At 39.4% G+C, this 15,451-nt stretch overlaps 1 protein-coding gene and 1 pseudogene across 2 annotated transcripts; both read right to left on the reverse strand.

Moving 5' to 3' along the window:
- Window positions 1-7,262: 7,262 nt before the first annotated feature.
- On the reverse strand, window positions 7,263-15,131 carry LOC104601027 (uncharacterized; annotated as a pseudogene). Its single transcript, XR_016084706.1, has 8 exons — window positions 14,819-15,131; window positions 10,875-11,615; window positions 9,660-9,851; window positions 9,452-9,578; window positions 8,321-9,149; window positions 8,085-8,240; window positions 7,850-7,930; window positions 7,263-7,598 (listed from the first exon to the last, which is right to left on the reverse strand). The product of XR_016084706.1 is annotated as an uncharacterized LOC104601027 (transcript).
- On the reverse strand, window positions 7,560-8,549 carry LOC148801225 (20 kDa chaperonin, chloroplastic-like). Its single transcript, XM_088900358.1, has 5 exons — window positions 8,504-8,549; window positions 8,321-8,445; window positions 8,085-8,162; window positions 7,850-7,930; window positions 7,560-7,598 (listed from the first exon to the last, which is right to left on the reverse strand). Exons 1-5 carry the CDS (start codon window positions 8,547-8,549, stop codon window positions 7,560-7,562), a joined length of 369 nt encoding a protein of 122 aa, XP_088756484.1.
- Window positions 15,132-15,451: the final 320 nt, after the last annotated feature.

Genomic DNA, 15,451 nt, shown 5'->3' on the forward strand with positions numbered 1-15,451 from the left:
AAAAGAGTCATTCCAATGCAAAATAAGGGAGTGTACATTTCGAAAAAATATATATATATATATATATATATATATATATATATATATATATATATATATTAGAAGCCACTTCAACAACACCCGAAGGACCTGCCTCATCCTCAGAGTCCGATTCAGCGTCTGCAGCGTTGCCATCTCCTGAGTAATGCGTGAAGTGTTTATAGCGCTGATATCGAGCTCGGGGTACGTATTCCGGATCATCCACCGGCTTAGTTTAAAGCCCCTTCTGTACGAGCCCACCATCAGGTCGTCAAAGTGCGACGAGGCGATGTATTCATCAATGGCCTTCTTCTTGGCATCCTCAATGCCTTGAGAAAAGATTTGTGTCCTCTCCCTAATGTCCTCTTGAAGGTATTCAACCTGATGCTGCAAATCCAGTCTTAGGTCCGCCATATGCTTAACAACAACTCCCATGGCCTCGGTATTCCTCTAAGACATCGCCAGCCTGGCCTGAGCAGCGCGAGAAGCCGCCTCAGCTGCTCGAGAAGCCGCCTTGGTAGCACGGGAAGCCTCTTCAGCTGCTCGCGCCTACCTCGAGCTCCTTTCCACTTGGGCCGCCAAGGCATGGATAGAAGAATTCACCTACCAAAAGGAAAAATAACAAAATGATCAAAAGAACGATAGCAAGAAAAATAAAAGCAAAGAGCCCGACAAGAAAATCGCTCTTACCACCATGGCATGAGTGGCAGCACGACAAGCCACCTGGTTCAGAGGGAGCTCGGTCCATGCCGCGACCTCCTCAGGATAAATGGCCTCCCTACTCTTCTGAAGAGCGTAGTTCGGCGACAACACGCTCTTGAACTCGCCTTGGTATCTCGAGCCTGATGGCCCAGCTCGGGTATAAGCGGACTCAGAGAAAACGGGAGCCCCCGTGTAAGTAGCCTCGGCATAAGGGGCCCCTACCGCTTCTTGTACTGGAGGGGCCATCTCGGGCTCCCTGGGCAGATCCACTGACGGGTAGTCTGGTACCTCGGGCTCCGCATCTTGGGGCAGCTCGGCACGAGTTCGCTTGGCGACTTGCTTCCTCCTCTTCATGGTGCGAAACAGATTCCCACCACGAGTCTTCTCTGAGTCCATCTCACCTGCAAAAAGAGCTCTGCATCAGGAAAACGAAAGAACAAAGCAAAACAAAAGGTAAGCCTCCAAGTAAGGAACCTACCCGAACTCAGACGGGCCTCGATGAGCTTGGCCTTCGTCAGATAATGGTGGCATTTTAGCTTATCAAGCGTAACACCGGCATCAGGGGCAGCCTACCTGTGAGAACCTATCCGAGCTCAGAACCTACCCAAACTCCGTCAGAACCTACTCGAACTCAGACCAAGCCGTGCCCATTCCCGGAGGCCCTTCGCCGTCTCCTTATCAAGCGTAACACCGGCATCAGGGGCAGCCAACCCCCACCCGGTTTGGAACGGCCACCCCAATGCACTTCGCACCCCGAAGTAGTCCCGTTTCCACGCCGGGACCTTGTTGGGAAGATCGTGTAAAAGCTTAAAAGTCGGGCGAGGAGACAGGTAATACGCTTGCCTACGCTCGGGAAGGGGACCCGTTTTGCTTCTTAAGCATTAGAATGGAAGAAAAAATCTCCAAGTCTAAGGGCAAGATCTGTTCGCAAAATAGGGAGATTGTCCCCTCCAAGTTACGAATAGAATTCGGGTGAAGCTAGCCGACAGTAACACCGAAGTGGTTCATGACCTCGACTATAAGGGGGTGGAAAGGCAGGCGCAACCCAGTAGCGAGCTGCTCCTGGAATATCATGATCTCATCAGGACCGTGTTCCCAAGGAAAACTGCCCGGGGGTATAAAATAGGTGTACTCCCTAGGCAAGTTAAATTGGGTAATAAGGGAGTGAAGCCCCTCAGGCATCATGGTCGAAGGCCCAAACTTGTCTAACGTCCGACCTCGGCGGGAGGAGGACGCCAAACTACCCGAGGCGACTCGGCCTCTGGGTTCAAACTCTTCCTCGAGCTCTACCTCCGGTTCGCTAAGACTGTCGGGGGATGCAACTCGGTTCGTAGAACCTGCATCTGACCCCCTTGAAGAATTGTCTGAGCTATCCGAGCTAGACATCGGGAGGAGAAGATGGATTCCAGGAAAGTATTCACCCGGAAAAAGGCTTGAACGGACTACGGGAACTTGAACGCGAGGTAAAAGCTTGAATGTGAGCTAAAGGCTTGGACGCGAGCTAAAACTTGGACGCGAGCTCAAGAAGCAAAACGCAGAAGTGACAAAGCGACTGGGGTCCCCCACTATTTATACCCACAGTAACAAAAAATCAACGGTTCTGATCAAAGCAGATCCGATGGCCCGCAGTCACGCTGGCCGCACGTTTCCTGAGACCGAGACGTGATTGGCCGCACGTCTCTTGAGACCGAGACGTGACTAGCCGCACGTCTTTTGAAACTGAAAGAGCGCCAGCACACGTCGCCTCGCATTAAAGGCGGCTGCGACGCGTTTTTTCAAATTTGAAAAGATGCCCGCTGTCACGTCTCCCAGCGGCGCGCTTTTTTGAATTTTGAAAACACGCGCGCTGTCACGTCTGTCAACATTTATAGATGGATTGGCGCGTTTTCCCGACTTTTTGGCGCTCGAGAAATCCAGAAAGATCCTAACGAACGTGCGCTTCGCGCTCTCAGTCAAAGTCAGTTCGAAGTACGGGACAAATCCACCCGCCACCTCGCGAACTCCCCGCGCCAGGGCATGTCCCTTTGCGCGAGGAGTGGGGGGCAATTGATGAAGGAAGATTTGGCCCGACCTCGTAACCACTCAACACGTGGCAAAGGCAACAGCTTGGCACAACAGCACGCCCAAGGCGCGAGCTCCGAAGGGAGGAACCAGCGGTCCGAACTCCCTACAAAGAGCCTGAACTCCCCGCAAGGAGCCCAGGCTCTCCCTTAGGCCCCGAGCCTTACGAAACAACCCGAACTGGCCCGGCCCATGGCAGTTCGGGCCACACTTCTATCTGAACTCAAGACTTAACCTCGCACACCACTCCAGCACTTCGCCTCCCGGACGCCGAACTAAACAAACCGCACCGTACCTGACACCAAAGGAGTCCGTATCCAGGGGCGGCGCGCTTGACTGACTTGGGATCTGACGCTTGACAGCCGCACTTCAACGGCCACCTGCCACCGCCATCTCCAATTATAGAGAGGGCTCCGACAAAGAGAGCAGTGGCGGTTCTGCCCCAGTAGAGGTGATGACACCCGAACTGGCAGAAGCACAAAGGTAATCATACCCGACCTGACAGAAGCTTAGGAGTGAGTGCGCGAAGTGGTTATAAAAGGCTCTCTACCCCCCAAGAACAAGGTATGTGAACTTTGCACCATCTGGTTTTATCTTGCCTTTGAGGAAATACTAACATGAGCTTCGGAGAATACTCACCGGGTTCTTTCCCGGAGGTTACTCTCTTTCCCCTTCGTTTCAGGCACCTTCTGCTCCGGCCCGAGGCAAGATCTTTGACAGTTAGAACCCGCCGGATTGCGCACCATCAGTATCTATTCATAAAATTGCTTTTTCTTTTTTGCTGCCAATTCATAAAACCGATTTGAATGTTGTGTTTTAAAAAAGGTAGTTCTTTTTTCTGGGTGGAAAAAAAAAAGAAAATCAAAGAAAGCATTTATTGGGCTCAAGGGAATGTATTACTGTGGATATGGTTTTTTAAAATCATTTGCTCATGAAATTCAAAATCCGTATCTCTTTACAGTGAGTACAGTGAGGCCCACGCCCCACGGTCCCTCAATATTCAACTCTCAATATATGGAAATACTTTTTTCTGGGGATTTGTAATTCTGCCTCCAAATCAGTGCTGATACTGATAGGGTTCTGCCGATCGGTTATTGTTTCTTGAAAAGGCAACAGTGTGGGTTAATCCATGGGTGATACTGATAGGTTCACAGTTTCACACTCCCAAACCTATTTTACAGTTTTTAGTTCATTCGGCCCATCATTCCATCACCTGCCAATAAAATATATTCCAACACTCTATCAATATCATCTGACACGATGTGTGGTGTCAAATAAGTTAGTAGGGTGTTGGAACTTATTTTATTAACAGGGGATTATCTATTATTTCACATCTGCGCCCCACAGCACATCCTGGCCTTGTGGGGCACCTCCTTATGGGGCGCAGATGTGAACTCCTAACGAACAGTTGAGGTGTTGAGGTATTGGTACGGGTTTATATTGCAATTGGGCTGGGCTCAAACCCTTCCGGATTTGATTTATAGCTCAGGGTAGCCCGGCCTTTGAACCAGCACATAATCACTTATCCCTGAACCAGGATTTTTTTTTTCTAGGCTATTATCTGTTATTCAGTTTTTCCTTTTCTCTTGGATGGCCATTGCTCCCCAGAATTTTGTATATCAGAATCAATTCAAATTGAATTCTTTCACATCAATTCTGTTTTTCCTTCTCAAAGGTGAATTGTTTTTCTCACGGTCGGTTCCAAAAACAAAGCAAAAGCAGCTGTGAAAACAAATTGGTTTTTAAAACAAAAACATGAAAAATATGTTATTGATTATATGTTTATCTTTTGTTTTTGAAATTGAAACTAGAAACATGTTCAGGAACATGTTTTCATCTAGTTATTTAACTTACATGTTTTTGTCTTCCAAAACAAAAAAAAAAAAAAAAGTAGTCCCAAAATGCAAATTTGTCTTTCTGCTGATAAAATAGTTTCGAAAACAAATGAAAACAAAAACATTCATGTTATAGAACACCCATAATCCCAATTATAATGTTGCGAACACTCCTTTAATTGACTAGCACAATGGTGTAGTCTACTAGTCTAAGGGTGATCATGGGCCAAGATTTGGTCCCAGGCTCAGCCTACAAATTCCTGGGCCTCATGCGGGTCCAGGCCTGGGCACAAAACCCAGGCCCACCAGGTATGGAAATTTTAAAAGGCTTTGTGAATATGGTCTATCCGAAAAACCTATAAGAAATGTTTGGTGATTATTTTTTCAGCCATTCACATGGGTTTTTCTTAACTTTACTAAAGCTGAACAATATTTAATGCACCTATTGTTTCTTTGAGGCATCTTGAATCATCATTTTATTTAAATTCCCTAAGCTCTGTTTGGGAAGAAAGTAAATACAAATATGTTCATCGAAAAACCTTGTATTTGTAGTGTATATATTTGTATTTATGTTCTTTTCAAACTGAGCCGGAATAGGCACAACAATAGGGCAGGGCGGAATGGTTTTGCTTACCCCGTTCTTGATCCTGAACTCATGTATCCAGCCCCATCCCCACCCCATACCCCAGCATGGCTAGAAATCCTAACCCGATCCTCGTTCCTCGAATTTGCCCCACCCTGCCCTAGTAATTCCTACTTTTGTTATATCCATTCACAAAAGTAAAAAACTTTTGATATATTATATAATGTAGTGTAATATATATTATATACTATCAAAAAAAGCTTTGAATTACTTAAGTTTGAATTTGAATTTAAACAAATGTTCAAATGTATATATCAATAAAAGTTTAAAATTAACTACAAAAAATTTAAGTCACCTAAAAATAATGCTTGGATTAGACTTGAACCTGTCCAGACCAATTGAGTCTCAATTTGAGTTAGGCAAATAGATACCATTTACAATCCAAAACCTAATAACTTTAATTTAAAGTCTATTTAAATTTAAAAAATAATTATATCAACAAGTGTTTAAAATTAATAGATAAAAATTAAATTTTATAGATAAGTAATTCGCCTAAAAAATATTTCTTGGATTAGACTTGAACATGCACAAAACAGTTAAGTCTTTCGTTTGAATTCAAAAAAATAGATACCATTTACATTTTGCAATCTTAAATTTTAATTAGGCTAATTTGAAATCTATTAAATTTAGAAATAGTTGCATTAATAGAATTTTAAAATTAACTAATAAAAATTTAAATTTCATAGAAAAATAGGACAAGTAATTCACCTAAAAATATTGCTTGGATTGCAAACTAGTGTTGTTTGAGGTAAGGTGGACGAGCAATATATGAAGTGCCCTGATGGGATGGACAAGCTGAACTCCCCTAAAAATAAGACCAAGTAACTCATCTAAAAATATTTCTGAGATTGGAATTGAACCTGACGATTAGACTCCAAAGGCTGCAAATACTTGGAAATTGATGTTGTCCGAGATGAGATGGATGAACAACAAATAAAATGTCTTGATGAACCGGCAAGCTGAACACAAAAGGTTAGAGGCCCTGAGGTGGTTCCCTGAAGAGGAGCATCCCGAGGCTCAAATTAGTGAAGGGAATGAAGAAGTTGGCTACTCCTTGATTTGAGGGATACATATCGTGCCCCGAGGTCCCTTAAATACTTGGGTGGCATGCCCTTAAACACTCGTGTGAGAGGCAAAGAGAAGGGTGAGGTCCGACCAATGTTTGCCTCGTATTCCTCTCCATCTGAGGTCCGTTGCGTGTATTGTTGCCCCTTGTGCAAAGAGTGATAGCATGCCACATCATCATTCCACACGTCAACTACGCTGTATTGCCTGGCCAGATGTTGTCCACATCATCATCTACATGGCAGCTCAACCAGGGTGGTTGATGCCCCCATCACAAAGCAATCGAGAATGTCATATGGGGTTCTTTCTATCTTATGACTTCTACTTCATTTTCTCTCAGTATATTATATATATATTATCAATTATATTATTCCTGACATAAAAATAATTAATCCTAATATCTTAATGGCAAATGGGTAAAGATGTAAAGGATTGAAACGTTTTTGATAGGTTGTCTTCATAAAGGATAGAAACTAAACTAAATTGTTTCTTTTATTTATTTATTTTTAATTCTTTTTAAGAGGTATGTCACACACACTAATCGGAGTGGGTTTGGGTCAGGTGGTGGACAAATACCACCCTGCCTATCCCTGGTCATTAGAGTTTCGGTTTCCCTAAAACCTGCCTTGAACCTAGTCAATGATCAAAAATATGCCCCAATCGGGGCGGGGTAGGCCAGATTGCCATCTTTGATATGGAGTTGGATGGAAGTAATAAGAATGACTCAAGTGCCCCTAATTTAACAAGATGATGATGCTTTTGTTTGATAATCTTATAACAATATGATGATGAATTTATGCATTCAAAATGCATACCCACTTATTACATCATTTCTCCACATTATATAAAACAAAGACTCCAGTTTAATTTATTTCAAATGGATGAGATTAACAAAACGAGGCCTCCATTGAAAATTCGAGGGTCTCCACAGAACAGTCCTTGTATTTGTTTCCTTTCTTTTGATTTTGGGAAAATTTCAGTTTAATATCAACTTAGAAAACTATCAATTTAGTCTAAAGTCATCATTAACAGATGTTAAGTGGTATGTGAAATAACACAAATGCCCTTTCGGCGTCATCTAATTTTCTTTACAAGGAAGAAGACGATGAACAAGTATTTCGCTCGGTTTCTCTATAAACTAAATAAATACTTTTGCTACCCTCAAAACACGAGCACATTTGGAGTACAATACTGTGTTCCCCGGTGAAACAGTCAGTGGCTTTCGGTTGCCCTGCTCATCCAGACTCCAGAGGACCAGGTGCTACTGCAATTACCTGCTTAGCACCACATGAATGAATATGTTCAGGGCTTCACTTAATATGCGATGTATCGATCCAATTCTACTCATTAAACAGAGAAGCATATGTCAATGGTACTTCCTGTTCTTGCCTAAAGCACAACAGTCTCTGTTCTACTTTATGCATAGAAGAATTCTCATACAACTTCCCTCCTCTCTATTACCTACTACCACCACCACCCTGCTTACGAAATGATCCTTTTAAGTAACAGAAGAAATAAATCTCACCGTGCCAATGGAAGGTTTCTCCTTTGTTGCCTCTGTCAGCAGCAAGCCACCAGCAGTCTTCTGTTCAGCAGCTTCAGCAACCTGGAATCAAATAGACATGAACGATACAACCACAGATTACCAAAATATCAAGAAATATCCAAGTGAACACTGAACAACTATGACAATTTGTTTTGAGGAAGCCCAAATTATTCCATGATGCACCAGCTTAGAACAACAAAGAAAGGAGACACACCTTGATTAGAACACGGTCAATCAGGGGCTTGAGATCCTTGATATCGTCTGTCTCAAGAATGCCCACAATGTCATCCACCTTCAACAGTAGATAATTGGATCCATTGAACTCCAACTCTGTCCCCGTATATTTTCAGTAGACTATCTGGGTACCAGCCTGCCAGAAAGAGAAAATTAGTGGAACTTAATCAACTACATAAATAGATACGCTCCAACCATACTGAGATTGAAAATCACCTTGACATTGATGTCAGCTTTATTCTCTCCAACAGTCCTTCCCTCCCAAACGGCTACAACTTCACCTCCTTGAGGTTTTGTTTGTACAGTTGAAGGGAGTAGAATACCACCTACAGTTTTCTCGTCTGCAGTTTTGATCTTTACCAGAAAACTCTATCGCCCAAGGGTTTGATGGAAGTGTACCAGTACAAAATTGATAACTCTTTCGCCCAGGTTCATTTTTTACCATCTTAAAGGAGTATAACTCCGGGAACTACTACGGACAGTGGAGCGTCGTCAGCCGGTTGCACGACTGAGCTGATCACTCTGTTCCTGAAAAGGTTAGTGGCGATCACCTCCGGCTGCTCAGTGGTGGAGCCATGGGCTGCTATCGTCTGTTTCGTTTAGATACGTAACGTGTTTTTTGGTTAATTTGTGCAAAAGCACTTTCATTTGATGTCGTTTAATTTCAATTTTAAGGAAGAAGATAATGAATAATGTTTAAGGGTAATTTTGGAATTTTAGAATGTTATAAATCATATATTACATTACATGTGTCAGTTAATTGATGGATTATTAATGGCGGGTACTAAATTAAGCTTGAATACTGCAGTGACAAAGTTTGAAATTCCTCAAAGTTTAGAGTACTAAACTGAAATTTTCCCTTTATATTTTTAATATAATTTTTGATTTTTACCTTAAAAAAGTTGGAGACTCTAGCCAAATTGTACAAATGCAATCTTGTGGTCAAGTTTTTCATATCCAAGACTGGGACTGGAGAGGGTAGTTGCATTTGAAGGATTAATATGTGCAAAAATTTCTGAAGGATTAACCATTTTGTTTGAAATTTCTCAACAATTTGTTTGAAATTGGCACGTAACAATGCAACTTCATTAATATTTACATTGATGTTGTGTAAATGTTATTTCTTTGTGCAGCAACTCTAATTAATGCTTTTTAGCTTAGGCTTTGTTTGTAGTGCAAATTTGGAGAGGATACAATAATTACTATGATTTGCAGTCCAATCAATGTAAAATTTGCAGTTATTGCCTCATTTGCACTCATTGGCAGAAATCAACAAGTAATTCTGTTTAGTGGCAACCAGAGGAAAAAATCCCTAGGCCTTGGGTATTTCAAATAACGGGTGGAAACCTTCTTCATCCTCCTCATCTTCATGATTGCTGCAAGTGGGCCTCGAGGTCTCTCCATAGTCATCATTCTTTGCAAATCTTCCTCTAACTCGAGGTCGGCTATCAGCTAAAGTTTTACGGCATGCGTACTGCGGATTATTAGTCATCGTCAGCAAGTGATAATTAAAGCAGAGAGGGTAAAGCAGAGAGAGAGAGAGGGAGAGAGGGACCTTGATTTTCTTACTGAAATTCCTCTCATTTCTCTTCTTCATATACCTATGTATCTTCTCTTTCCTTTCTTCAACAGAGAGTCGTCCAACTTTATAGGTGGGTTCTTCCAAGGTAGAAATTTCTGAAGTTAGAGAGGAACTCCCACCACCATTCACCAATTGTGTGCTATCATTGTTAATGGCCTTGCAAAACTGAACAAATAAATAAATGGGCGTCTATGGTTATCATTCTTTCTTCCCATGACTAACAATTTAGGTTGTGTTTGGTTTGATAGGAAAATAAGATCGAGAAACACAAAGTAAACCAAATACAGCCTAAGGCTATGTTTTGTTTGAAGGAAAAAAAAATAGGGAAAGGAAGAGAAATGGAAGGAAACCTATACAAGGTTTGTAAAGGTTTCTCTGCCTTTCCCTTCCTTTTTCTACTTTTTCCTTCAAACCAAACGCAGCCTAAAGGAATAATAATATACACTACCTGAAGTTAAAAGGTTTCCCTTTAACATTCATTGAATCCTATTCTTGATTAGAATATCCTATTTTTGAATGATCCCTTTATAATTGTGATAGCAGAAAATGTAGTTTGAAGTACTATATTTCTTCTCATTAAATTCCTTCTTATTAAGTTTTATATGTACTGTATTAACTCTCATTCTTCCATTTAATCCAATATTAATTAATCATATTAAAGAAAACTAAGTGCGACAAAGAATAAAAAATAAAATACAAATATAAAACCACCACAAAGATGGAATTGTTTTCCTGTTTGGTAGTAACTCAACAATTCAACCCTTTTTGGATCAAATGTGTAAACCCTTGATGTAGTAGTAGTAGTAGTAGTAATAATAATAATTAAAAATATGAAAGCACACAAAAGTATAAAAAATACAAAAAAAAAAAAATTGGATACATCTCTAATATTGTATATTCATCATATTAAACAAAAATAAGTAGTGACAAATAAAAATAATTTTTATAGAAATAGAAATATAAAAACATTATATAAAATTTTGGAAACATATTATTTACTTCATCACCATCATAAAAAATTATCATATATAAAAACATGTACACACTTACTGGTGTAAAGAAAAGGTAGAAAAAATTATTTTGTTTATCAGATGATATCCAAACAGGATCTATGATTCTATATAACTTATGTACGTAATTTTAGACTTATTAAAAAAAGTTGGTATATATTAGTTCTGGTGACAGTACCTGCACATCTCCAGAGCTGTAAACCCGTTGCAATGAATTTGAAGCATAAAGGTCACAACTGTCTCCAGGGAAGTCCAGTTCTTGTGGATGAAGGTCAGAACCCATCAGAATACTTCCTCCAAATAACCCAGAGGCATCAGAAGAAATGGCTGTACTCAGATTCCCCGGCAGGAAGGATCCCATGGTGGGATCAAGTATTGAACAAGGAGATGATGGGTCCAAGTGCACTAAAGGTAATGACAGGCCATCATCTTCAAAAATAGCTGGTAATGGAGGTCCCGTAACAGGGACGGATGGGTCAGGAGAGTATGCCGAGAACCCATTGGCAACATCAGTTAATGGGATCTGCACTTGCAACGCAGAGAGATCAAACTGCTGGTCTGGTTGATTCCCAAGTAGTGGAGGTCCCAGAAATGTTGTTGATGGTGGTGAGAAGCTTATGGAAGCAGAGATGTCATTGTCGTTCTCATCTTGAGAGTCGAAGATGATTGAGAGGTTGTTGGGAGTGGGAGTGGCAGGGCTGATGGTAGAGGTGCTATTGGTGGAATTGATGCTGTTGATGTTATACTTTCCTACTTCTATTGGGAAGGAAGAGAATGAAGAGGAGAAATTGGTGTAAGAACTATCTTCATAGCAGCAGTTTGAGCAGGAAGAGACCTCAGAGTTTTGTAGGGTTTCTGGGAATAATTCTTGTTCAGAAAATTCAAACATTTGAGAGCTAATCGGGCTGGAGATATCCTCCTGTCACATGTCACAAAAGAAAAATCAGGTAAAAATATGACACATCTATTAGGAATAATGAGTTTTTCCAAGAAATTAATTTTAGTTTGTAATAGGATTTATTTAATTTAAGATGATGTTCCTCAAGGAGGTAGGGTAATATCAATCCAAACAATATAATTAAACATTTTAATATAAAAAATCGATTAGGAATTGAATCAAATAGGATACAAGGTATATCCAAAATCGATTTATTTATATTCGAATTGAAATAGAATCTTATCCATTGGATTTATATTGGATTTGAGTCGATCGAATTTGGGTTGCAATTGGATATTGATTAACATTAATAGATTAAACTAAAATGATCAAAATACTATATATTATTAATAAATGAACTATAAATGTCTTCGATATGTATATCATGAATATATATATATATATATATATATATATATATATATATATATATATATATATATATATATATATATATATATTGAAAATTGAAGCAATTGACTCTTTAGTAAAAAGACGACACTCTCACACTAGACTAAAAAGATAAAATATAAATTAAGTACATATAAGCATATACATTTAAATCAAATCTAATTGGATTGTTTCGGATCGGATGGGGATGGGTCCATATTTGATCCATTTATAGTGGAATCAAATTTGGATCACCCTTAGCTGGATCGAATTTAGATTTCGATAAACAGAAATCATTTGCAGCCCTAAACTATATAACTCAAGAGATAATCTAAGATGAGTATAGATATGCATTCTTAATAATCTTTAAGCCCTATGCTATGAAAATTTACCTAGCTATTTTCTGTGGACTGCTTAACTGAATAGTCCAACCATGAATAAATATTCCAACTTTAGGTGTCCTATTGCAGTCACTTAGCTGTATGGATTTTATACGCAAAAGGAAGTATATATATATATACACACACGGAGTATATTGAAAAAATAATAATAACTCTCTAAGTTGGCATTAGCCAAATTGGTCCTATCACTTGGTATATTTAAAAATAAGGAACCAAGCTTGAGAAAATGTAGTAAGGTATCACCACTTTAATTGTACCAGTGTTAAAAAGTGGTATAAGTGAAAGTTGAAGGTTCTAAAGGAGCAAGGGGTCAAGGGGAAGCCCAGAAAGGATATAGGATGTGATGACGAGGAAGGATCTAGAGACCTTTAGCTTAATGGGGGATATGGTTCCTGATAGAGGAACTTTGTAACAGGATTGATTGTTCACGTATATATAGGATAAAGCTTTATTGAGTTGATTTTTTTTTTTTTGTTGGTAAACAATTAATTAAGTTGGGTTGAATTGAATTTCTTCAAATATTGAATATTTCTAGCTATTAAGTTCAAATATTGAAGCAATAGAAAAAAGCTGTTCAAATATACAAAGATAAGCATATTCCAGTCAACCAAAGCAACCATGGTAGTAATCAAGAGAAGATTAATTATATTATTCCATTCTTTTTCCTACCACAGTGATCATCTACTAACACAGTACTGCCAACAATAAATGTTGAACATGAAAGGACTATAAACATAGATATACATAGAATCATCAAGTGGAGGAGAAGATCAAAGATTTGCTACTGTTTAAACCATATGATGGCATGAGCTTAGGAATCACGAGCTAATAATAGTTCTTCTCTATGGCAAATTCTAGGGACAATATAAAAGAAAATTGTTTAAATTGGCTTCATTTGTTTGAAGTGCAACTTTATTTATATGCACTACTACAAATGCATGAGAATGCAAATTCTGGGTTCACTTGGGATTTGGGTTTCACTTTATTTTGCTTCAGGTTTTATATTACTTCATTTGCACTGTCATACTTTTGCACCAGAGCAAATGAAATTGCATGGCAAACAAACCAAGCCAGGAAATCCATCACCAAAAGTAATACGTAACTTTAAACTAGAGGGGCCCAAAATAGTTCTCAAAAAGACACTTTAGGTAGCTCGAGAGCCATGATGAGAAAAGGTTGAAACATATATGAGAAGCTTGAATGGGCATCCCAACTTAATTAATTACCCAAGTTACTCATAGTTTGCTTACTACAAACCAAGCTTTTCTTAACCTAATATACAAGGCACAAGGCACAAATTCTCTGAAGTAGGATGGTCTCATCACGAATTTTATTTGTCAAATACGTGCAAATGAGAAACAAAAGATTGTACTGGGCACCATGTGACATGTTGGGAGTTAGGAACGTACTAATTATCAAATAACAGTATCAACATCATGGAAAAGTGACTGATGGTGTGTTGTTCTTGTTTAAGAAAAACAGCCCAGATGACCATAAAAAAAAGTTGGAAAAATCAACCAATGGGAATTTGAAATCGTTTTACTCTTTATATTGTACTTGTTTTTCACTTTTAGGGATCCTTGTATATTGAAATCTAACTGCATTAAGGACCAAAGCTGGAAAACTTAGGCTAGAAGTTTAAGAATTAATGTGTAGTAGTCTAGCTGTGAACATTGAATAAGAGTCTGAAAGCTTCACCTTCATGGGTAGCTTCAATAATCAATGAATTCATACAAACAAAGGAAAATTTTGAAGGGGATCAATTAAAACAGACTCTTAGATAATGACTGATTGAGAAACCACCCTTAGTGGGTAGCTTGGGAATTGATGAGGTTAAGATGCATTACATGACTTGAGAGACTCAATTGATTGTGAATTGTGAGAGTTCATGGAGCTCAGGCTGATTTTTTTCGGTTTTGAATATCACATGGGTTTTAAGTAGCTCCTTATCTGCAGCTTGATATATTGCGAGCAGTGCTTGTTTTTGAAGCTCAAATGGAAGGAAAGTGTGTCATCTCATCAGCTTCCTGTGTTTCTGGGTCAATCAAGCTTCGGACTCAAGCTCTCTGAAAGCCCGCCATGAGCAAAAAGTTCCAAGGTATGAGATGGAGTATGAAAGGGAAACAGGAGCTAGCGTTGGAAAACGAACATTTTGAAATCCAGTTAGTGTTGGAAGAAAGAGCTAGCGATAGATTATTTCGTTTCAGACAAATAACAGAAACCCATATGGATAAATATAAGAATTTGTCCCAAAAATGGGGGAGAAAGAACAAAACAAACTATATGAATGAAAGAAAAACAAAAAAAAAAAACAAAAAAAAACCCATATAAATAAATATGAACAGAAGACATGCAATTGCACTCAGAGGTTTAAAGGCTGGAAGGTTTACGTACGATGGAAAGCTGTTGTTCGGGTGGATGAATCATGTCTTGTAACATCGCTCCTTCTTGATAGAATTCACAGAACTCTAATCTTTTATTCTCTAATAATAGTAACAGTGGTAGCTGAAGAAAACTTCTTTAATGTATTCATCCTAATCTCCCTATAATGAAATGAAAATCAAAATAAAAGAAAAAAACTTCATTAGTGAAACAAAGAAGAAGATGGTAGAGATGTGAGAAAGATAGAGAAATCAAATAATACAGGAGAGAGCTTTCCTTATTTTCTCTTTTTCCTTGGCTGTTTCTGTGGAAGTCAGCGAGGAATATGAAGGGGGGGTTTAATTAGTTATATAGGATTTGTGATGGCGTACTTCATCTCGTCACCCTGGAACTCATGGTGCTGATTCCGTGGTGTAAGGGGAGCCGCGAGTTCCCTTCTGTGCCAGCGTGGATGACCTAATATACCAATGAACAGCCATAGGATTTTGACACGTCGGAATTTTTGTTCTGAGCTGGCATGTTATCTTGCTGACCTGTCACCGAGCATCTCGATATATAGAAAGAAGGTTAATTTTCATTGGTGTGAGTTCATTTGCTCAAGGTCCAGAAGAAATTGGATTGACCAAGCCTGAAACCATTTCCTCA

Source organism: Nelumbo nucifera, chromosome 3, assembly GCF_055504915.1.
Source record: "Nelumbo nucifera cultivar China Antique chromosome 3, China Antique-T2T, whole genome shotgun sequence".
Lineage (NCBI taxonomy): Eukaryota > Viridiplantae > Streptophyta > Magnoliopsida > Proteales > Nelumbonaceae > Nelumbo > Nelumbo nucifera.

Coding starts and splice junctions, on each gene's coding strand:
- LOC148801225 (XM_088900358.1), bottom strand. CDS start 8,549: ATGGTAAAAAATGAACCTGGGCGAAAGAGTTATCAATTTTGTACTG. Junction 8,163..8,320: donor AAGCTGACATCAATGTCAAG/GTGATTTTCAAT, acceptor CTACTGTTGAAG/GTGGATGACATTGTGGGCAT. Junction 7,931..8,084: donor TTGACCGTGTTCTAATCAAG/GTGTGTCTCCTT, acceptor ATTTGATTCCAG/GTTGCTGAAGCTGCTGAACA.